Below are 24,857 nucleotides of genomic sequence, written 5' to 3'. Positions count from 1 at the left end.
GGGAATCCAATCTGTGTGTACCTAAACCACAGCACTCATCTCTACTCTAGTTAATGAACAACGAATGTGTAATCTAATCAGCTGTACTGCCTTGGCTAGTACTCAAACAAACCTTCATTGAAAGGGATTTAAAAAGAACAACTTTCCAATACAATCCTCAGACTTATGAAAAAATTGGAGTATTTATGCATCCAATGCAGACAGCCTCCTGAAATAATATGCCGTAACTTTCAGAGTCTTCCTGTCTACATGCACTCATCCTTTGTTGGCACATCATTGCTCTGTACCGGCTTCCTGATGGTGACAATGTTGGACCATGCCTATGCAATGTATGCCGGTACAGCTGCTTGTAGTCTCCACATGGGGACAGGGTGACAACACACAAGCATAATTTGGAGACAGTTGGTGCACCATGACATGAATTGCATGAATACGGTACTCTGCATGTTACATTAAGGTAGCCCACTTGTTTTAAATAGTCTACTACTGCATCAAAAACAGGACACACAATTTTTTTAAGCCCATCTATGCATTGTAGCATACTACTGCACGCATTTGTTGGGGTGCCAATTAAAATGAGCGGTATCACAATGGAAGATGTATTACAGGCAAACTACTAAATGTGCAGTTCAAATGCATGTACGGTTTTATCTGCCAATGGATTCGAAATTCTGTGTGGCCAATTTGTGGTAGATTTCCCTTTGGCGAGCCCAGAGTTGGGCTTTTTTTTCTTAAACCACTTGCCTACTGGGCACTTTTACCCACTTCCTGTCCAGGCCAATTTTCAGATTTCAGCACTGTTGCACTTTGAATGGCAATTGCGCGGTCATGCAACACTCTCCTAGATTGTAAGCTCCAAGGAGCAGGGCCCTCCTATCCCTCTTGTATTGAACTGTATTGTTGCTGTATTGTCTCCCGTTATATTGTAAAGCGCTGAGCAAACTGTTGGTGCTATATAAATCCTGTATAATAATAACACTAACCATATGAAATTATCATAATTTTTTCACACAAATAGAGCTTTTTTTTGGTGGTAGTTCATCTCCATTGGGTTTTTTTTTTTTTTTTGCACTATAAGTGAAAAAAGAGCAAAAAATTAGAAAAAAAAAAAGTTTCTTTGTTTCTATTATAAAATTTTTCAAAACAGGTAATTTTTCTCCATCACTGATGTGTGTTGATGAGGCTGCACTGATAGGCAGCACTGAAGGGAATTGATGAGGAAACACTGATGATGCTGCACTGATATGCAGCACTGATAGGCGGCAATGACTGGCGGCACTGACAGGCACTTTTGGGGCTGCACTGATAATCAGTGCCCTGATTATCATTGTAGAAGTCCTCTGTGACAATTGCCAGTTATCGGTAGTACTTTCCTCACACTGACAGTGAGAGGAAAGTGCTGATGATTCTGCAATGATGATGCTGCACTTATATGCAGCACAGATTATGCTGCACGGATTTGCCCTGATGAAGTCACGTGTTAAGCGTGACAATACGCGTTGGCGGTGACGCTCTTCCGGTCGGACGCCTTCTTTATTTACATTGGACACCCATGCAAGTACATCTAATCTGAGGTTTGATTTACATGTGATGTACAAGATGATTTTAAATGTGAGCATATTCAATATGTGATACTTTGTTTGGTGAATAAATAGTTTTACACTATGCAAGCATTCACTTCTATTTTCTGAGGGATCAAGTGGCTGCAGCCATCTTATGTGCCTGAAGAGGAGATCTGCTGCCCTGTGAGCCTGTCCTGGAATCTGTACATGAGGGGAGGTCAGTGTGGAGAGCTGTGGAGGATTACCTACTATTAAGGGTCCATATGTTAGTGATCCTGAAGGCCTTTTGACCCTGTGCGGGTCGCAAGAGAGGGAGGTGAGCGGGCAATTCAGCCATTTTTGGATATCTCTGCACATGTATCAGCACTTTTTTTTCTTTTTTTCTTCTTCTTCTTCAAGAATTGTTGTGGACTTTATATATGGTTTTTTGTATATTGTCAGGTGTTTTACACCTCACGTGACTTTATATATTTATTCATATTTGTTTGCATGATCAGTTCTTAGTTTATGCGTTTATTGGGATGCACGTGTGTTTTGTGTTATATGGTGGGAACTGATTTTTAGTTCCGGGGGGAGGTTTTTTTTTTAGCACATTGAGTCTTGTTGTGACTTACATGTTTGATTTGGAGTACTATTGGATCCCATTGGATTACTTGGGGCACCATTTATGTTATTTGGTCCTTGTAGGACCTCGTATTGACACTTGTCAAATGTGATTATTTATGAGTTTTTTGGCACTATTTAATATTGTGTGTTTATGTTATTTGTGTCACTAATTTTGCACTGTTTCACTTATTCATTTATGTGTGAAGAATTTTATGGTAGTAGCGCTGCATCATTTGTGTTTCACTGACAGGTGGCACTGATGGGTGGCATTGGTGCGCACTGATGGGCAGCACTGATGATCAGGGTACTGGTAATCAGTACCCTGATTATCAGTGTGGGTGTCCTCTGTAACATTTTCCGGTTATCGATAACCGACAACTGTATTTACTTAGAGATCAGCTCTGTCATTGGACACAGCTGATCATGTGGTAAAAGACAACTGTGATTGGCCTTTTACCTTGTCATGTGTGTCCGACGGACACAGTGATCATAGACAGCACCGGGTGTGTGCCGATGGAGTCGTGCAAGGGGAGCGTTCTTGGAGGATATCATATGATGCCCTCCCAGAACTGGACAACTGCTGTAGCCGTTATTCACCTATAACCCAGTTGTCAAGTGGTTAAAGCCTGACCCAGAAAAGAAACAAGCAGCTGATAAGAGCAGACCTGCCGAAAGTGGTTTATTACCACTTCCCTCCTCACATTCAGGCGCTCCCTCAAAACCCATCTCTTCAAGGAAGCCTACCCCACCCTCACCTAACGGCCATTCTCCCTCATTCCTCCCACCACTTCATTCCCCTCAGCCACTTCCTACTGTACCACTACCCCCTCCCTTCTAGATTGTAAGCTCGAAAGAGTAGGGCCCTCGATCCCCTCGTACGTTGTTTGTTATTGTTGTACTGTGCCATGTATTGTCCCCCCCTATATTGTACAGCGCTGAGCAAACCCTTTGGCGCTATATAAACTCGATGTAATAATAATAATATTACAAATCCTATCCAGAGTAATAATCACTAAATTAGTGAATGCAAGTGGTATTTATTTAGATCACATAGATCATAAAAAGGTAGACATTAAATCATGGTGAACAGTGTACAATCATAAAAATAAAATAAAAAAATAAAAACAAAAAAAAAAACAAAAACAAAAAAAAAACGTTCTGCGTTTTCCACTTAGCTGCATGTGTATCTAGTGATAGAGATAAGAAAAGCAAAGACTCCTTCTGTATTCATCAAATGGAAAGTGCAAATAAAAAAATCCACGTGTGAGTGCAGCTTGTTAATATCAAAGTCTGTATCCTTTTCAGTTCCTCAAATAGGGTAGTCAAGGCTTGTGTAATAAACCTCCTTCTTTGTAGATGTTCAACATCATAAAGCCTGACCCAGGGCTGCCGTTACATTTTTCATGCAGTGGTGCAGGCAGACGCAACTACCTAGCTTGTGAGTAGGGGCGAAAATAGTCTAGCACCAGCCCTGCAGACAGGTACTCTTAGCTGTGCAGATCATAAGTAACTAACGAGGGTTTACAGTCATGAACCAGTGAAAATATTGCTGGCCTGAATCCCTGCACTGCATGCACAAAGGGAACAATCTCATGCAAAGAATAGAAACGTTGTCAGAGACTGCATCAAAGGTAAGCTTATCACAAAAGGAAAACAGATCAGGTTTTGCTACAAAGCAGACATGTCAGACTTATGGAGGATAAGAAGAAAAGAATCCCTTCCAGGATACAGTCATTATGTCTTTCCATGTCACACTTTTACAGCAAACGCCAGCACTTGGTAAAAAACAGACACACATAATATGGACGGGATACTTTGTACGTTAGACCTGGACTCCAGGACCAGCTGATTGGTTTTGACGCAGGAGTTGCCAGGAATTTCAACCGGCAAATATTTCCGCAAACAACTTTTACTGCATCTGTTAAGGTTCGTTTAGACGTGCTTTGAAATTTTAGGTACTATGGATGCCAATTAATGCGCCTTTTGTGCTAAATGCATTGATTCATTTTGCATGTGTTTTTTTTATGCGCTTGCACTTTTCAGACACCTCACCTGTGTTGGTTTTCTATTCAATTAATTCTTGCAGTATCATCTCCGCTTTCTAAATGCACCTTCACCCTAGGTTCACGTATGTGCGGGTGGTGCCGCTGCGGATCCGCACAAAAATCCGTGCAGCCGCACCACCCGCACAGAGAAATGCGGACCCGCAGGCGGGTGCCATTAGTTCTAATAGCATGCCACCAGCACTGGAAAACACAACTGTACTGGGAACCGAGGTTCCCGTGTGGGCTGCGTTTTCCAAAGAAGTGCAGGGACTTCTTTCCCTGCGTGTGAATGAATGAGCTCTTATGCCCGTGCAAAACGCGGCCCACATATATGTGAACCGCAGGTAAATGAACTGTAAAATGTCATGGAAGCATTTCTGAGTTTGCAGTGCAGCACCATTAAAATCAATAGGCGAGTTTGACAGGTGGTACCGCCTGTCAAATTCCGTACCCAAAGTTAAAAATTCCACAGCCAGGAAGTGAAGCATTGCAGCAGAGGAAGCGGCATCTGTACAGTCTCATCCAGCTGTATTGGAACAGTTCAGGTGGGCACCCAGGAGCAGGGCAGCTGTTAGAAACCACAGGGCCCCATATGGCCAACCTAACAGGGCCCTTCACAAAAGAAACACTGTTTGCTATGATTTGGTTTATGAATGAACACAGTGAGCAATTGGTCCCGATCACTCGTGTTCATTCAGAAAAGGAAGGGCCTGGTAAATGTGACATTTACCAGACGCTTCCCCCACTCTCCATCCTGAAGGATCCCATTGGGTGCTTGCAGGTGCAGGTGGGAAGGAGAGGAGGGAAGCCGGCAGCACTGTGGGGATCTTATGGTGCACAGAAAAGGGTGATGGGTGCAGCCAGGGGGAGCAATTAATAGAACCGATCCCCTATATGCCCCTTTCTGCAGCATCTGAAAACCAGCAGGAGGGGGAGGAGAAGCTTTCAGCTGCTACAGAGACAGCCATTCATCGGTTCCAGTAATTGCCTCCCCTCTGCTGTGCCGATCACTCTCCCTGCCCACATCTAATTCACCCAGCTGCCTGGGCCCCCCTGCTGGCCTGGGCCCCATACAGGAGGACTGGTGGTACCCCCTTATCCACAACCCTGCCCAGGAGGTAATAGAACCACAGCTTAGCCACCTGTTTTTACCTCCCCCGACTGCCCACCATTAAAAGAGCCCATAAAGCCAGCCGAACGCTACATGTCAAATAAATTTTGGTGCAACACAAATGTGACCATGTGAACATCACTGTATACTGCGCTGCACATAACTGATACACACAGGAAAGTTTTTAACCTAATCCACAGAATGCATTAAGGTAAAAAAAACCTACCTTTAGAGCCACTTTCATTCTGCAGAATTAGGGCTTTGATGGGCTTTTGTTTGCTTCAGATAGGTTTTGCATCCCCTGACATTTCTATAGGGGTGGAAAAGCTGCTTGATGCAGGTCAACTGCAGGTCAGAAGAAGGTCAACTGCAGATCAAATACACCTGACAATAAATTCTGAAATCTCTGAAGGGTCTGAAACTGATTCCAATGGCACAAACCTAAAGCTCATCAACATAGGCCTTTTACTCAATAACTGCACATTTTAGTCTAATGTAGAAACTCTTCTAATCTGAACCAATATTGGTTTTATGAACACCCAGACTGTAGCAGTAGCGTGACCATGGAAAGCCTTTTGCAGCTATGCGACCATTTAAAAGCCAAGGAGCAAAGCAGTAAGGTGATCCGTCCTATGCAAAATAACCACAATGCGTACCGTGCTGTATTACGGCATGTTCCAGAAGACGGCGACACAGCTGCTCCGCCTCACCCCTAGTCCTGGCCTCTCGTTCTCGGACCAACCAAGTGATTATCTCCGAAGCCACAAAGGCGCGATCGTATTTGACTCCATCCTCTTCTCTGGTTTGTAGAAGTGGGATGTCCGAGTTCATTACCCTGTCATAACACAAACAGCGGGATGTTATGTTCCTCATCTCCTAGATTGTAAGCTCCAAGGATCAGGCCCTCCTATCCCTCTTGAATTGAACTGTATTGTCTCCCGTTATATTGTAAAGCGCTGAGCAAACTGTTGGCGCTATATAAATCCTGTACAATAATTTCTTTCAGCAAAGGCCAAGCCATTGAATAAAACCTTGCATGTTGGTACAACTTTCACCCCCTCATTTAAAAAAAAAAAAATTAGGCTTTATGAAGATGAACCTGTGGCCAGACAATGGACAGTCAAATATTTATTTAATGTTGGGATACAGTGTTCATGTATTTTCATGCAACAACTACATCAGTATTCAGTTGACATATTTTTCAGCCAGTAGATGGCAGTGTTTATACATTGTAGCTGCATCTGTAGTAATGTATACTCTATGTCTTTTTCTGAATAAAATTTCCGGTTTCCATGTTGCAGTGAAGCAGAAAAGCACATGTGGACTGTGCACTGTGTTTTTTAGGGCTATATACAGAATTTCTAACAGGTCATGGGCCTAGTTTCCCAATCATAGCCTGCTACAGCAAATAAGTGCAAGATACAGTAACAGAAAGAAGACTGCAACAGAAAAAAGAAAATAACCAGTAAAACAGCTGAAAAGAAGGTTTAATTTGCAAACCTGACAAATCAGAACTACCAGCCTTGGAAATTCAAGATGCAACCAATAAGAGAAAGTGAATGGAAATATATAAATGAAGACAGGCCAGAACACCATTGAGAGGAGTGGATAGAGAAAGATCAGAAAGTTCAGGAGGACAATCTCTCTTAGATGATCAAATTATAGATGATGATCAAATTATACATATACGTAAGTGTGAAACTGCTAAAGAAATGTGGGAAGGATTACAAAAGGTTGCAAGAAAGAGCTAATCTCAGTAATACACTGTATTTGATTAGAAAGCTATACCAAATCAAGCTGATGAACAGGGGCGGACTGACATCTCATGGGGCCCCCGGGCAATAGGGGATCATGGGGCCCCTGTATCCTTGCCCAAACTCAAAAAAGCCTATGAAAAAAGGTACCAGGTGCATTTCATGGGGCCCTATACTGACCCTGGGCCCTCGGGCAGTGCCTGAGTTTCCAAATGGTCAGTCCGCCCCTGCTGATGAAAGGCCAGGAGATGCAGGATTTTATAAGGCACACCTTGGAAATGGTTGAACACCTGAGAGGTATAGGAGAAGAAATAAAAGATTTTCATGTCACACCACTATTACTTTTTACCAAGAAGGTATGAAACGCTTGTCAAAGCACTCGATTCATGTCCAGACAATGAACTGACATTAGAATATGTTAAGGGCAGGTTTATGGATGACTAGAAGCATAAAACAAAGCATTTATAGTGACAGTGCCTCTATTACAGAATCTCCTTTAAAGACAAAAAATAGGAATAAAGACAGTAACATGAAACAAGAAACATGTGAATACTTTGTGGGCAAGAAACAAGGCCATTTAAAAGCATATTGCAGAATCTGGAAAGCTAGAATGCAAAAACAAACTAAACTACAAAAGGCCAAAAGTGTGAAAGAAGAAACTGATTTTTCATTAGATAATGAATATGTTTTTCAATCCAAAAGTTGCACCTCATCTTTGCAGGCATGGTGTGTTAAGGAGCTACGAGTCACATGACAAATGACAGATTTCTTTATTCACCTTGACCAGAATAAAACAGAAAATCACCTCAGCTAATAAGCAAAGAATAGAATCAGAAGGAATAGGAGACGGTTTTCTTTACTGTCCTATTTCCCAGAGTGTCACCAGAAAGATACCTGACTAAAGTGTCCTGTATGTCCCTGCTCTTAAAAATCATCTTTTTCGGTGAAGAAACTCACAAAACAAGACAATGTAGTGACCTTCCAAGGTGCCAGCTGTGCCATCACAAAAGGGGATATCTTACTTGCAAAGGCTAAAATTACAGATGAAACATCAGTGTGGTCAAAATTTCATGAACGTACACCAAGGCTTCAAACCAAGGACAATTTCCACACCACATGAAGGTAAGTAACACATGAAGGTGTCACATGAAGGTAAGTAACAAAGTGACGCAGAAATAAAAATGAATGCAGACAATCCAAATACTGTAAAAGGAAGAAACCAGACCACAAGAGGTTTCAATCAGAAAATCCACCAGAAGCAATAAAAAGGCATCTCAGCCAGATATCTGTCCTATGTTGCTTGTGTAGCAGTAAAACCAGAGCCAGATTCATGGGATGAAATGCAAAGACTTCCAACACATGAGAAAGTTTATAGAACTGAGATCCGAAATGGGACTAATATAAGAAGTAGTTGTTGAGTGTGGGTGTTGGAATACAGTGTTCATGCATTTTATGCAACAACTAAATCAGTATTCAGTAAAGCTATATTCTTCAGTTTGTAGCTACATCTATGGTTCTTTTCCTGAATAAAAAAAGTATCATGTTTCCTTGTTGCAGTGCAACAGAAAAGCATATGTGGACTGTGTACGGTCTGTTCTGTAGAGCTAAAGTATATACAGCATTTCTAATAGTTGAACTGAACTTTGCCCAAGCATTAGGCTCAGACGGCTCATTGATGCACATGGAGTGCAAAGGATGGCCTGTACAGTCTGTTCCAATAGAAGAACTAATGTAGCTTAAATTGATGAAAACGTTAATACTGGTTCTGATAGAAAGGTATCAGGACACACAGTACATCGCAGTTTGTTGTGTATTTGGTGGCATAGCTGCAGACTGGTCAGGGTACGTGAGCATCAGGACTGGACCACGGAGCAATAGAAGAAGGTGGTTCGGTCTGATCTTGAATTCAAGAATGGTTATAGGAACAGAACAAGGAGTTCCAGGTGTTGACTTGGCCTCCAAATGCTCCAAATCTGAATGCAATCAAGCATCTATGTGATGTGCTAGAAAGACAAGTCCAATCAATGGAGGTCCCATCTCTCAACTCACAGGACATAAAGGATACTGCTACTGATGGTATGGTGCCAGATACCACAGCAGAGGTCTAGTGGAGTCCAAGCCTCCATAGGTTATGATGGGTGATCATAATATTATGGATCATCAGTGTATTTCTTCACTGTCTAAGTACATCCCCGAATTCAGCAGATTCCGGATATGTCCATGTTGTGTAAACAAATACTTTGTATCTGACCGGGTTTAATGTTCACTGTTAGTGGAAGAATGAGCAAAAGCAGTCTGGCTGTAAGATTGCTTTCCCCCGTGGTTATTCGACTGCAGCTGTAATATCTCTGTCCCAGTTTCTATCATTCTTGGCCAATCTCCACCAGTCTCATCGGCCAAGAGGATTTGTAAATGATTCCACAGAGGGATTACTCCTGAATTATACATCTTATACTGCGGCCACTGAAACTTGACTGTGACCAGCAAGCTGCACCCAGAAGCAAGAAAGGATAAGCCCAAGGAAACTGGAATTAAAGTGTTAATAGAAGAAGAAAATGCTTTAAAGATCTATAGATGAGAATAAGGCAAGTGTAACCATGAGTGATACAGCTACATCCATTCTCCTGATCTGGAGATTATTGGGAGTAAAATTTGGTAGCTGTTGCGTTCTTGGCGCTCCTCTCTGGAGGAGTGTACTATGGGAGCTCTATGGTCAGCAGAGTGTCTGTAGAGGTGTGTGTGTAAAAGTCAGGGAAACCGCAAAATCTATGAGATTCTTCATGTGTGATTGCACCTTATTATACCGAGAGAGAAGGGGGGAGAAAGAAGTAGTGAGAAGGAGAGAAGGAAAGAGAGAGTGAGAAGAAGAGAGAGTGAGAAAGAAAGAAAGAAAGAGAGAAGGCGAGAGAGAGAGAGAGAGAGAGAGAGAGAGAGAAGGAGAGAGAGAGAGAGAGGGGAGAGAGAGAGGGGAGAGAGAGAGGGGAGAGAGAGAGGGGAGAGAGAGAGGGGAGAGAGAGAGGGGAGAGAGAGGGGGGAGAGAGAGAGGGGAGAGAGAGAGGGGAGAGAGAGAGGGGAGAGGAGAGAGGGGAGAGGAGAGAGGGGAGAGAGAGAGGGGAGAGAGAGAGGGGAGAGGAGAGAGGGGAGAGGAGAGAGAGAGGGGAGAGGAGAGAGAGAGGGGAGAGGAGAGAGAGAGGGGAGAGGAGAGAGAGAGGGGAGAGGAGAGAGAGAGGGGAGAGGAGAGAGAGAGGGGGGGAGAGGGGGGGGGAGAGAGAGAAGGAGAGAGGGGGGAGAGAGAGAAGGAGAGGGGGGGAGGGAGATAGATGGGGGGAGAGAGGAGGGAGAGATAGGGGGAGAGAGGGGAGAGATAGGGGGAGAGAGGGGAGAGATAGGGGGAGGGGGGAGAGAGAGGGGGAGGGGGGAGAGGGAGGGGGGAGAGAGAGGGGGGAGGGAAGGAGAGAGAGCAAGAGTGAGAGCGAGAGAGAGAGAGCGCGCAAGAGTGAGAGAGAGCGAGAGAGAGCGAGCACGCAAGAGTGAGAGAGAGCGAGAGAGAGGGAGAAGAAGGAGAGAGGGGGAGAGAGGAAAAAAAATGAAAGAAACAGAAGAAAAGGGAAGGGAAGAAACGAAAGAAAAAAGGGAAGAAACAGAAGGAAAGACAAAGAAGAAAAAATTAAAGGAAAAAAAAAGAAAGTGAATAAAATAAAAATGAGAAGAGAGGAGAGGATTGAAAAAAGAAAAAAAAGAAGAAAAAAAAGAAATGAATGACAAGAGCACAAAAGAAAGGGAAGGGAGGAAAGAGCAAAAAAGAATGGAAAGAGAGAGAGAGAGAGAAAGAAAAAAGAAAGAAGGAGAAATAGGAGGAAAGAGTAAAAGAGAGAGGGGTAGACAGAGACACACGGGACAAGTAGTTGGGGTTGTTCTGTAGCTATGAAATCACTATATGGAGCTTTGTAACGACATACTTAAAACAGAATTAATGGTGAAGAACTAATGGCTGCCGGAGGCTGGATGAATAGCAGCTGACCAGGCAGTTGGCAGTAAAATTGGGACATGACCTTTGAGCTACAGAATACCTTCTGTAATAGCAGAGGAACTGTAATAAATGTCCCTAGAACCCATCCATAAAACCAGCAATTCATTTCTCCTCACTTCCTGTGTGGTCACCTGGACAGCAGGGAAGTTCAGTCTTCCTAACAGATGGCAATGAAAGCCTGACAGAGGTCAAAACCTTTCCCCATCCCAACCAAAACAAGAAGATCCGACCTAGTCAGGGTTGGGCTTTAATTGCTGCCCATTTTTGGCAGAAGGCTCTTCACATGACATACTTTTCAGAGAGGCGCTGTCCTCGCACGAAAACCATCCCTTCTGGCTCCAGCGGGAGGGTACCATCATCTTTTCTAAAGCGGTAGAAGTGTTTGGAATCTTTAAAATTGGTGTATTCATCACAAGCTGCAACAACAAAGAGACGGTCAGTCTTAAATGGGAAAAGATGACAAGCCATTTGTATAGTTTTACAAACTGGAAAAATATATATGTGAGAGGGGCAATCTACTACAAATAACAAATCCTTCACAGTTTCTCTGGAGTCATGTCATACCTGTTCCACCAAGGAGCTCACAATCCAATGAAAAGATCGAAAACACTCATTTAACACCATTTAAAGTGTAAGTTCAGCTGTACCATGATGCACACTATCCGTCCCATAGGGGTACAGCAGAATAGTGTGATAACCCTAACTTACAGCCAGGGCTTCATTTCTGTTTAAACATTGCAGTCCAAAACCTCATTTAAAAGAATCTTCTTCACATCCTCTGCAGCCTGCGATGGCTTTGTCCTGAGTTATTGTAGGGATGGAGCAGATGTTGGGACCAGTGCCCCCTAGGGCCACATTGTCCTGTTCTTTGAGGCTGCACATGCTCAGTGTGTCTGGAAGGTAGGTTTAGCACACTATGCTTTCTATACCCAGAAGGCACAGCATAGCGTGCTTTCTGGTAAAGCTGAACTTTAAATACGTTCAGTTTCAATGAAAACAAAAGGTTTGCAAAGTCTTATTATGTGTGTTGATGTTTTTGTAATGCAGCCACAGCCAGAATAAATCAGCCTACACACTGCCAGCACATTGCAGAAAGGACTGCTGCTATCTGTAAGCTCAGGCTCCCTGCTGATTGTCTTTTTAATTGCATTTTCTTGTGGTAGATTGGAATTCCCATTGTAAGCCTTTGGTTGCTTTGGCCAGCCATACACGGATTGAAATTCAAGTATGGGTTAGCTGATTGTATACAAGTCGATCTATCAATCAACTTATATACAACCAGCCTGTCATGTTTCTCCCAAACTATCAGTGCCCCCCACTATAGCCAGCAACACTGATCATTGTATTCAGCCAGTGGGGAAGGCTCCCCATCAGTAGAATTCATTGGCTAAGCGGGAAGGATTCCCCCATCCACATCAAATGTGTAGATGAGGGCACTGGCTACTTTTTTTTCCATTCAACCCTTTTTGAGAAAAAAGGAAAGAAAGAGAGAGAGCGAGAAAGAAAGAAAGAAAGCAAAAAAAAAAAAAAAAAAAGGAAGGAAAAAAAGGAGGGAAAAGAAAGCAAGAAAAAAAAAAAAGGAGGGAAAAGAAAGAAAGAAAAAAAAAAAAAAAGAGGGAAAAGAAAAAAAGAAAAAAGAAAAGAGGGAAAAGAAAAAAAAGAGGGAAAAGAAAAAAAGAGGGAAAAGAGGGAAAAGAAAAAAAAAAGAAAGAAAAGAGGGAAAAGAAAAAAAAAAAAAGAAAGAAAGGAAAATAAAATAAAAAGGAAAGAAGAAAAGAAAGAAAAAAAAAAAAAAAAAGGGGGGGGGGTATGAGAGAAAGAGAAAAAAAAAAGATTTTGACAAGAAATGGAATTGAAAGTTCAGTTGCTTAATGAATCTGCCATGTGTATGGGCAGCTTTATTGTAAAGAGCGCTCTTGTATGCTAATGGTACAATATTCTTCCCAATTTGTGAGATGATCAGTTTAAGGTGAACATTGCCATAATTTAAAACAGTGGTCTCCAAACTGCAGCCAGGGGGCCAGATGTGGCCCTTTGATTGCCTTTATCCGGCCCTTGGGGCACCATTCCTCCTGCTGACACCAATAAAGTGGCATAATTCCTGACACTGATACCAGCAATGGGGCAGTATTCCTCTCATCGACACAAACAATGGGGCAATAGTCCTCTCACTAATACCAATGATGGGGTATTGTTCACTCCCAATGACTCTGGGGAATTTTCTGCTCTCACTGGCCACAGTCCACCCCCTCAAAGTTTGAAGGACAGTAAACTGGCCCTTTGTTTAGAAACTTTGGAGATCCCTGAACTAAAAGAATGAATAATTAAAAGGAAAATAAAATCTGTTCCTGTATATTGCGACATATCAGGAATTGATGTATGCTGACTTGAGGTTTACTTTAAAGTATAAATTATGATAATTTATTATTATACTGTAAATTAAATATAAATTAAGACTTTAAACAAGCAGATAATACACCAACTGCTTAGATGCATTCCTTCACTCACCATGATGGATGATATTGCTTTGAACCATTTTTTGCATCAGTTCCATAGCTACGGGCCTATCAGTGGCTTCTTTCCTATCGATAAGCCAGTCAAGCCCTTCTCTGGCCACAAAACAGTTTGGATATGTCCTCAGATGGTACCTTCTGTCTCTTATTATTTTGTCTTCATGCAGCCGAAGTCTAGGAAACAATTATGGATTACTAGATGCAAATATTGATTGCATATATTTAAAAAACAAAAAAAACAGTTGTACTCCAACTATGTAAGCATTAACCACTTGAGCTCCAGAGGATTTACCCCCCTTAATGACCAGGCCTTTTTTTGCTGTTTGGCGCTGCACTAATTCAAATGATAATTGCGCGGTCATGCAATGCTGTACCCAAACGAAATTTACGTCCTTTTTTTCACACAAATAGAGCTTTCTTTTGGTGGTATTTTATCACGTGTGCGCTTTTTATTTTTTGCGCTATAAACAAAAAAACCACGAAACTTTTGAAAAAAAACAATATTTTCTACTTTCAGCTATAAAAAATATATCGTAAACTCAAAGTTAGTCATAAATTTAAGCCAAAATGTATTCTGCTCCATGTTTTTGGTAAATAAAATCCCAATAAGTGTATATTGATTGCTTTGTGTGAAAGTTATAGCGTCTACAAACTATGGTATAGATACTGTAATTTATGCCTTTTTTTGCTATACAGCGCTGCACTAATTCAAATGATAATTGCGCGGTCATGCAATGCTCCACCCAAACGAAATTTACGTCCTTTTTTTCACACAAATAGAGCTTTCTTTTGGTGGTATTTGATCACCTGTGCGCTTTTTATTTTTTGCGCTATAATCAAAAAAAACACGAACATTTTGAAAAAAAACAATATTTTCTACTTTCAGCTATAAAAAATATATCGTAAACTCAAAGTTAGTCATAAATTTAAGCCAAAATGTATTCTGCTACATGTTTTTGGTAAAAAAAATCCCATTAGCGGGCAAACTGGCGCTATCTAGGAGGGGCTCTAACACTATCGGAAGTCACCAGTGACACTAATACAGTGATCAGTAAAAATCTGTTCGCTGTAATCAATGACACTGGTGACAGGGCAGTGAAGGGGTTAACTGGGGGGGGGGAGGGGGGCGATCAAGGGGTTAAATGGGATTACTGGTGTACTGGTGGGCAATCTGGCGCTATCTGGGAGGGGCGCTAACACGATCGGAAGTCGCCAGCGACACTGATACAGTGATCAGTAAAAATTGGTTCACTGATCAGTGACATTGGTGACAGGGCAGTGAAGGGGTTAACGGGGGGGGCAATCAAGGGGTTAAACAGGATTACTGGTGTACTGGCGGGCAATCTGGCGCTATCTGGGAGGGGCGCTAACACGATCGGAAGTCGCCAGCGACACTGATACAGTGATCAGTAAAAATCGGTTCACTGATCAGTGACACTGGTGACAGGGCAGTGAAGGGGTTAACTGGGGGGGGAGAGATTAAGGGGTTAAATGAGATTACTGGTGTACTAGCGGGCAATCTGGCGCTATCTGGGAGGGGCACTAACACTATCGGAAGTCGCCAGCGACACTGATACAGTGATCAGTAAAAATTGGTTCACTGATCAGTGACACTGGTGACAGGGCAGCGAAGGGGTTAACTGGGGGGGCGATCAAGGGGTTAGACGGGATTACTGGTGTACTAGCGGGCAATCTGGCGCTATCTGGGAGGGGCGCTAACACGATCGGAAGTCGCCAGCGACACTGATACAGTGATCAGTAAAAATCGGTTCACTGATCAGTGACACTGGTGACAGGGCAGTGAAGGGGTTAACTGGGGGAGGGAGAGATTAAGGGGTTAAATGAGATTACTGGTGTACTAGCGGGCAATCTGGCGCTATCTGGGAGGGGCACTAACACTATCGGAAGTCGCCAGCGACACTGATACAGTGATCAGTAAAAATTGGTTCACTGATCAGTGACACTGGTGACAGGGCAGTGAAGGGGTTAAACGGGATTACTGGTGTACTGGCCGGCAATCTGGCGCTATCTGGGAGGGGCGCTAACACTATCGGAAGTCGCCAGCGACACTGATACAGTGATCAGTAAGAATTGGTTCACTGATCAGTGACACTGGTGACAGGGCAGTGAAGGGGTTAACTGGGGGGGGGGGCGATCAAGGGGTTAAACAGGATTACTGGTGTACTGGCGGGCAATCTGGCGCTATCTGGGAGGGGCGCTAACACGATCGGAAGTCGCCAGCGACACTGATACAGTGATCAGTAAAAATTGGTTCACTGATCAGTGACACTGGTGACAGGGCAGTGAAGGGGTTAACTGGGGGGGGGGGGGGCGATCAGGGGGTTAAATGTGACCTAGAGTGTTCTAACTGTCAGTGTGTAGTGTTTTACTCACTGTTTGGATGTCTTCTTCTCTGTCTGGAACGGAATGTGTCCAGGCAGAGAAGAATGACATCATATCCTGCCCTGTGTAAATGTCAACACAGGACAGGATAGGACAGGGACCGATCATGTGATTTCAGCCAGAAATCACTGGCTGAAATCTAATGATTGATCCCTCCCGGATCGAATCGTGTCACCCGCGGGTCGGCGGGAGCGCGCGCGCCCCCTACCCGCGAATGTGTCGGGAGCGCGGAGCACGTTTTAAAACGTGCTTTTGCGCTCCACTGCCGCCCTGCACACGTATATACACAGTGGCAGGGCGGCAAGCGGTTAAAAAATATTAAACTTATCTGCATTGGGTAGTATTAGGCCCCATTCACACTCGGTGATTTGGAATTACTGCCATTCTGCCCATGATTTCAAATTGCTGTTAAACAAGTAAAACGCGTTTGAGTTCCATTCATTTTTTTAAATGGCACCCTAAATGCGGTGCAAATTTGCCGCGATTGTCATGGACAGAATGGCATAAAAATCACAGCAAAACATGCCTTTAAAAATCGTGGAGCAGAAGCTTCTTTTGGGTGACAAACTTGCATAAGGCAACCCACTGAAGTGACTGGGCGCCGCTATTCGGGACACACAGAAACACATGTAAAATTACACTTAAATTGCGAGCGGAAACCCTCCTTCCCGCTACGCGAGATCTGAATGAGGCCTACATGCTGGAGATATAGCTCTATATTAACTCCCCATAACTGAATGCACTTCACCGTCTAGAATTTTTGAACAGTGCAGTGCTATTATCAGTACATGTTTCAGGCACTAGGGGCTGGAGGGGGGAAGGATTTGTTTTTTTTAGACATGTTTACAGGAAGAGTAAAGCTAAGAGTGTTTAACACCTTCCCGCCAGGCCTATAGCAGATTGACGGCTGAACGGGAAACTCCTCGTTGCAACTGGGCGTCATATGACGTCCTGTCAAAACGAGATCGTGCAGCGGCGCGATCTGTCACTGGCTGTGTCCATGGGACACAGCCAGTGACATATCACTACACCGGCTCATTGCCAGTGTCATGTGACCAATCACAGCAGATCACATGTCAACTGTATACAATGGATGGCTTCCAGTTATGCCATCCATTGTATACAATTATGTTGTTACTCCAACAAATACCAAAAACCAGCGCTCAGATCTTCATGCTACACAGAGAACACGGAATCCAGCACTTGCTGAGGTGCTCTCCTTGATAGTTTGGGGAATCTTGATGCTGGCAAAACTGAATAAAACAGGGCGCACTCTCCTCGTGCATTACCGTGATATATAGGAAATTGATTGTAAAATCACAAAATACATACTCACAAACCAAAAAGGTAGAAAAACAGAGACAAGGAGCCAAAGATGACAATCGCGGACAGTGGAGGTCCTTTGTTGAAATGCACTAACGCGTTTCAGGAGTTGAACTCCCTTCCTGGTCAACTGTTAGTGGTAGCAGTGGGAGCAACTGGGAACAACAGCAACTCAGCCACAAGGTGGTAGGCCACGAAAAAATGACAGTGCATGCTGAAGCGCACAGAAGTCACCAACTGTCTGCAGAGTCAATAGCTAAAGACCTCCAAACTTGGTGTGGCCTCCAGATTAGCACAACAGTGTGTAGAGAGCTTCATGGAATGGGTTTCCATGGCCGAGCAGCTGCATCCAAGCCTTACATCACCAAGTGCAATGCTAAGCATCGGATGCAATGGTGTAAAGCACGCTGCCACTGGACTCTAGAGCAGTGGAGACGTGTTCTCTGGAGTGACCACTCATGCTTCTCTGTCTGGCAATCCGATGGACGTGTCTGGGTTTGGCAGTTGCCAGGAGAATGGTACTTGCCTGACTGCATTGTGCCAAGTGTAAAGTTTGGTGGAGGGGGGATTATGGTGTGGGGTTGTTTTTCAGGGGTTGGGCTTGGCCCCTCAGTTCCAGTGAAGGGAACTCTTAAGGCGTCGGCATACCGAGACATTTTGGACAATGTCATGCTCCCAACTTTGTGGGAACAGTGTGGGGATGGCCCTTTCCTGTTCCAACATGACTGCACACCAGTGCACAAAGCAAGGTCCATAAAGACATGAATGAGCCAGTTTGGGGTGGAGGAACTTGACTGGCCTGCACAGAGTCCTGACCTCAACCCAATAGAACCCCTTTGGGATGAATTAGAGCGGAGACTGAGCCAGGCCTTCTCATCCGACATCAGCGCTTGACCTCACAAATGCGCTTCTGGAAAAATGATTGAACATTCCCATAGACACCCTCTTAAACCTTGTGGACGGCCTTCCTAGAAGAGTTGTTATAGCTGCAAAGGGTGGGGCCAGCTCAATATTGAACCCTACGGACTAAGACTGGGGGGCCATTAAAGTTCATGTGCGTGTAAAGGCAGGCCGACCAATACTTTTATACACACACACTCGCCGGACACTTTATTAGGTACACCTGTTCAAATGCTTGGTAACTCAAATTGTTAATCAGCCAGTCACATGGCAACAACGCAATGCATTTAGACATGTAGACATGGTGAAGATAACTTGCTGAAGTTCAAACGGAGCATCAGAATAGGGAAGAAATGGGATTTAAGTGACTTTGAACTTGGCATGGTTGTTGGTGCCAGACGGCTGGTCTGATTTATTTAAAACACTGCTGATCTACTGGAATTTTCATCTATAACCATCTCTGGGGTTTACAGGGAATGGTCTGAAAAGGAGAAAATATCCAGTGAGCGGCAGTTGTGTGGATGAAAATGCCTTGTTGGTGACAGAGGTCAGAGGAGAATAGGCAGACTGGTTCCAGATGATAAGCAACAATAACTTGTATCAATATGGACCAAAATCTCTGAGGAATGTTTCCAACACTTTGATGAATCTCTGCCACGAAGAATGAAGGCAGTTCTGAAGGCAACAGGGGTCCAACCCGGAACTAGCAAGGTGTACCTAATAAAGTGGCCGGTGAAATATATATAATTATTATATTGGATTTATATAGTGCCAACAGTTTGCTCAGCACTTTACAATATAAAAGAGAAACAATACAGCAATGATACAGTTCAATACATGGCTGCACAGTGGCTAAATGGTTAGCACTTCCACCTGGCAATACTCGGGTTGTCTGTTCGCATCCCAACCACAGCACCACCTGCCTGGAGTTTGCATGTTCTCCCTGCGTGGGTTTCCTCCGGGTGCTCCGGTTTCCTCCCACACTCCAAAGACATGCTGGTAGGTTAATTGGCTCCTATCTAAATTGGCCCTAATATGTGTATGTATGAATGTGAGTTAGGGACCTTAGATTGTACGCCCCTTGAGGGTTAGGGACTGATGTGAATGTACAATATATATGTAAATTGACGGCGCTATATAAGTACCTGTAAATAAAATAATACAAGAGGGTTAGGAGGGCCCAGCTCCTTGGAGCTTGATATGTATACACACACACACACACACACACACACACACACCCACTCACATATATATATATACACACACACATATATATATATACATACATACATATATATACATACATATACATATATATACACACACACACACACACACACACACACACACATATATATATACACACATATACATACACACACACACACATATATATACACACACACACACACACACAGATATGCATGTACACACACACTGTATATATATATTTGTTAAAAGCAACTGCTCACGCACATGCATTCAAATGCTATATGCTATGCAGATGGGGAGTTCTGCTTTATAGCAGGCATGAGCATGGAAATTGGCTTTATACTATAGCTTCAGTTCATACCAACGTGCTGCTATAATGCATGCAATAAATCCATTTGTGCCCATATTTCTAGAAGAAAAACTTGTTCAGTTTCTTTCCCCAGGCTGGATTTACTGCTCCACAATCTTTGTCATGTTGGTCCAATAAAAGGAGAAGTCTGTACAGTGTCCAACAAGCAAAACAAGCATTCCTAATGACAAAATAAAGACCTCCGGAGGTTTATCAATGCAAGCGGACCAAGCAGAGAGATCACAGTGTTTATTATATGATGGAGCAGAGGCCGGGGTCCTGTGAACTACTGGATGTGTTAACACAGTCGCTGGCGTGCCATTAAACAGGAAACATTCCGCCTGTCATGGGAAAATGTGTGTTATCCATTACAGCAAAGGAGCAGCACAAGCTGAATGTTTCATTCAGTCCAAGAGTTTGGTCTATTATTAAAACGTAGGATTTTTTCAGACCATATATTCCTTTCAATAAAGTAGTGAATTCTTCTAATTTATTTTGTTGATAAGAACCGCGGGATCCGATTTTTTCCCAAAATGGAATTGAGCGATACGTTTATGAAACATAAGGAAGAGGAATAATATGCGAGAGACTTCTGTTCCTGTTGCCAAAATCTTATATTTTTTTTTTGTATTCCAAGTTATGTACCAAAGTTTTGTAAATCCTAACACTGATCTTCTCTTTTTGGATCCTGTTTGGTCTGCAAAATATACTACTGAAAGGTTTTTTTTTTTTTTTGTATATCTGTTCAATAGGTTTAAAATTACCCCTTTATCCAGGCCACCCAAAGTTATTCGATTGAATCTGGCCATTGATGGATCTTGGCTCAGCAGGGACTGTCTGAGTTTAGATCCATCTATGGGCAAGCTGGTTCCATCCATCGATTGACTTCAGTACAACCAGCCGGTCTTATTTATTCATGCGATCACTGCCAGTGGCTATATCCGCTGGCGGTGATCATTGTGTTCTACCAGTGGGGAAGGCTCCCCACTGGCAGAACTGACTGTATTGATGGGGGAATCAAAAATTTTCTTTTTTGCCACCAAAGAAAATGTCAATCTATGGGCTGCTTAAAGGTGTTTTCACACCAGTGGTGACAATGCAGCAGCTGGTGTGATATGCGGTCTGGCCAGATCAGCAAAGTGCTGATGAGCCTATCTTGGCACATTGCACTGCTCACTTTTCTTTTTTTTTTAATGACCTTTATTGAAATGTCACAGAGACCTCTCATAAAGTTCAATTGGCTACTACATAGTGTGATGAAGTGGTCTGCCTTGCAGTGAGCTTTGCTGAAGGAAAAAGTACTTCACACAGTGGAATGAACCAGGCAGATAAGGGACAAGGCCTATTGCCTTGTCATGTGCTGACTGTGCTGGAATAGCCACCCAATGTAGTCCCACCGCATCTGGTGTGAATGTACCCTAAGGTTAGGTTCATATCTTCACGTTCCTGCGGGCCGCATTTTGCGTGGGGGCGAAAGTCCTTTCATTTGAATGGACTCCCGTGCCCCGGGACACGCAGGGAAGAAGTCCCTGCACTTCTTTGGAAACGTAGCCTGCACAGGTACCAAGGTTCCCGGTACGGTCGTGACTTCCAGTGCGGGCGGCGTGCCTTTAGAATTAATGGCACCCGCATTCCTCTGTGCGGGTGGTGCGGCTGCATGGATTTTTGTGCGGATCTGCAGCAGCACCCCCCCCCCCCCTTGCACAGATGTGAACCAGGGGTTAAAGAAAATTCCACTTTTTTGCAAAAAAATAAATAGCAATAAAAAAAAAAAAGCATTTACTTTATTTATTTCCTAACACTAACGTACAAAGCTGTCCACCATACTGCCCCAAACTACATCACTGACCTAATATCCAAGTACCGCCCAGCACGCACACTCCGCTCCTCACAAGACCTCCTTCTCTCTAGTTCCCTGGTCTCCTCCTCCCATGCCCGCCTCCAGGACTTCTCCAGGGTGTCACCCATCCTCTGGAACTCCCTGCCCCAACCCATCAGATTATCACCTAATCTCCTCTCCTTTAGGCGCACCCTGAAAACCCACCTCTTCAGGGAAGCCTACCCCACCCCCTGCTAACTTGCCGACCTCCTCCACTCTTCCTACCACTCCATCCCCCACAGCTATCTCCTCCTGTGCCACCATCCCCTCCCTCCTAGATTGTAAGCTCGAAAGAGCAGGGCCCTCAATCCCCTCATGTTTTGCATTGTATTGGTATTGTTCTGTCACATGTTCTGTCCCCCATTGTAATGTACAGCACTGAGCAAACTATTGGCGCTTTATAAATACTGTATAATAATAATAATTTGCATCGGAGATCACGAAGCATTGGAACTGCCGTCGGGGCTGTCTTAATGCATTGGCACACCTGGGCACTACCCAGGGGCCCCAGGTGCATGGGGGGGCCATGATAATCTTGCATTACATCATGCTTGCTAACAGTCCTTAATTTGTTTGGACAAAGTTTTTTCTAAGCTGTCCCAGGATGACCTGGGCAGCATCCCAGAACCTGTACTGTGCTCTCCTGATCCCAGTATTGCACGCTCCTGACTCCCTCCTGCACTGTGCCTTTCTGCCTCCCCCCTCCAGTCCTGTGCCCTTTATGTAGATTAATCTTTGATTTATGGCATTTTTTTCTAATTCATTAAAATAAATTTTATTGAAAGTACTAATAAATATATGTTTAATTCTATCAATTATTTCTACTTTAATTCTTGAGAGTAGGGGCATAAATTGGGACAGGCTGGTAGGGCCCCCAGTGCATTCTCCTAGATTGTAAGCTCTAACGAGCAGGGCCCTCTGTTTCCTCTTGTACCAAATTGTATTGTAACTGTAATGTCTGCCTTCATTTTGTAAAGCGCTTTATAAATCCTGTATAATAATAATAATTACTTTGCCCATTATGCCCATGATGCTATTAAGACGGCCCTGACTGCAGTCAGTGGATCCTGCAGACTATTCCTTCTACTCAGGTTTGTAGCAAAGTATTGACCTTCAGCTGTGGAGCTTGATGAAGTATCAATGGATGGAAGTGCGGTGATGTACTGCACTTGCATTCCATTGAGAAGGAGTCTCTCTGCCATTTATATATGACAGGTGCAGGTGGGGAGAAGACCCCACAGATTCTGCAATTGGGGAGAGGGCCGTTTGAGGGTGGGGTGGGCTGCAAAATGTCCATTACTTGGTAATTTTGCATGTGACAAGCTTTGCTAAACATTACCAAAAGGTGTTCCATTGGCATTTATGTCCATGGTAGGATCTGACTGATAGCGGGGTTGCAGCCACTTAACTGGCTGCAAGCATGCTAGCAAAGGCCACATGACATATCTCAAGGGAATGGACACCATTTCCTAATGGTGGCAACAGTGCCTGCATAATGTGTTAGAATGGTCACTTGTAGTCCCATCGTTCCTTCATTTGAGCTGGTGACAAATGAACAAAACAAATGGGACACAGGGACAGAACGTAATCGCCCTATAACAGGAAGTGCCTGAACATGGATTCTCGTGGCAGGATCACCAGGCATTTTATCCAAAAGCTGCAAATTAAACTTAATTTAAAAAAAAAAAAAAAAAAATCACTTTTGGGTCTGACCACTGACAGGCAACTAAGCCATGTTCTCAGAATGTGGCTGCTCTGGAGACCTCCTACAAAAGTACTCTCCCAATGGTACTTGGTCCCTGCCCCAATAAATATGTTTCTAATTAACCACCAAGCTGCTTTTGTGGGTGTGGAAATGCAGGTAAAAATGTACACTTTTGGTGGACTTGTCCACTAATTAAATCCTTTTGGGATGAAGTGTTTGGAATTCTCTCTACCTTTTTTGGAAAACCCCTTTCCCCCCCTACTGTAGAATTGCTTAACAAAAGCTCTCCAGAGCTTACTAGGAGGCAATCTAACGCTGGCTATACACAATTTATATTTTTGGTTCAATCAGCGGGTCAAATAAAAAAAAAAAAAAAAGCCAATTTCCCCATCCACATATTCGAGGTGGATGGGGGAATCCTTCCCACTGTACTATTGTATTCTGAGAGCTGGAAGCCTTCCCTGGATCAGAATACAAAGGTTAATGTTGCTGGCTATAACCGGCGGCACTGATCATTTTGGAAAGCCCCGACGGTGGCTGTACACAACTTAATCGATAGATCAACTTGTATACAACCAGCTAACCCAGGGGTGCTCAACGATGTGAAGAGAAAGGGCCATTTATGTGATTTGGCAGTTGGTCGCAGGCCAAAATGAAATAAAATGGTTCTGAATTATTTTTTTTTATAGCATAATGAACATTTTCCTCCTGCAGCTGCTGAATGTTGGCAGGAGGGAGAGAAGGAGAAGTTGGCTTTCAGAGGTTGCAGGAATAAAATGGAGAGGATCTGTTCCTATATATGCCAGGTGTAAAACAGAATATGACAGGGAGACTGCATGGACCACACCAGTGGTTGGGGGTGTGGTAGAAACACATCTCAACTATGGAGTTTTACCACCTCCCCCCTCAAACCACAAACTGTAAATGAGCCCTTACTGTCCTGAGCCCCCATAAGACTTTCCTTTGGGTTAGCTGTGCATTGCCATAGACTTCTATTATATCTTGAGGGTCTAGGATGGTGGGTCGGCAAGCCCAGATCGCAATCAATGGGTTGCCAACCCTGGGCATGTGCTTCCATAGCTTGAGATCAAGGGCCAGATCAGAGGACCCCGAGTACCACATAGCCCATGGGTCACAAATTGAGCACCACTGAGCTAACCCATGCAGGGGTAGAAATTTAGCTGGTCCCTGCTGAACTGAACGAATTTCAGTCATTCAATGGCCAGCTTAAACTATTCTTGCAGATAACCACAGTGGACAAACAAACCGTTGCAAAGGCTTGCAAGACCCCTGCGTTGAGTCCTACCAAAATGAAAAATAGGATCCCCCAGGCTAGGATTGACAGGGAAAGAGGACACCCTTCAAGATAAGATTCCCAAACATACTAAACTGTGGTATACTTGAAATAATTACTTTTTATCTCTAGGTTTCGATTCATCCCTACTGGAATCATGACCTACCTGTG

General features: G+C 43.6%; 1 protein-coding gene across 1 annotated transcript in view; it reads right to left on the bottom strand.

Moving 5' to 3' along the window:
- The window catches only part of DEPTOR (DEP domain containing MTOR interacting protein), a 129,151-nt gene that overhangs the window by 50,333 nt on the left and 53,961 nt on the right, over positions 1 to 24,857 (bottom strand). Inside the window, exons 3-5 of the mRNA XM_089677539.1 lie at positions 13,617 to 13,795; positions 11,401 to 11,524; positions 5,981 to 6,159 (exon numbers count right to left, since the gene is read on the bottom strand). Of these exons, the coding sequence (XP_089533665.1) occupies positions 5,981 to 6,159; positions 11,401 to 11,524; positions 13,617 to 13,795 (482 nt within the window). The remainder of the gene's footprint in view (positions 1 to 5,980; positions 6,160 to 11,400; positions 11,525 to 13,616; positions 13,796 to 24,857) is intronic.

This window comes from Staurois parvus, unplaced genomic scaffold (assembly GCF_062004578.1).
Source record: "Staurois parvus isolate SC_StPar_1 unplaced genomic scaffold, SC_StPar_1.0 ptg000187l, whole genome shotgun sequence".
Lineage (NCBI taxonomy): Eukaryota > Metazoa > Chordata > Amphibia > Anura > Ranidae > Staurois > Staurois parvus.
Note: the sequence above shows the minus strand (reverse complement) of the source record. Positions and strands in the feature narration are given on the sequence as shown.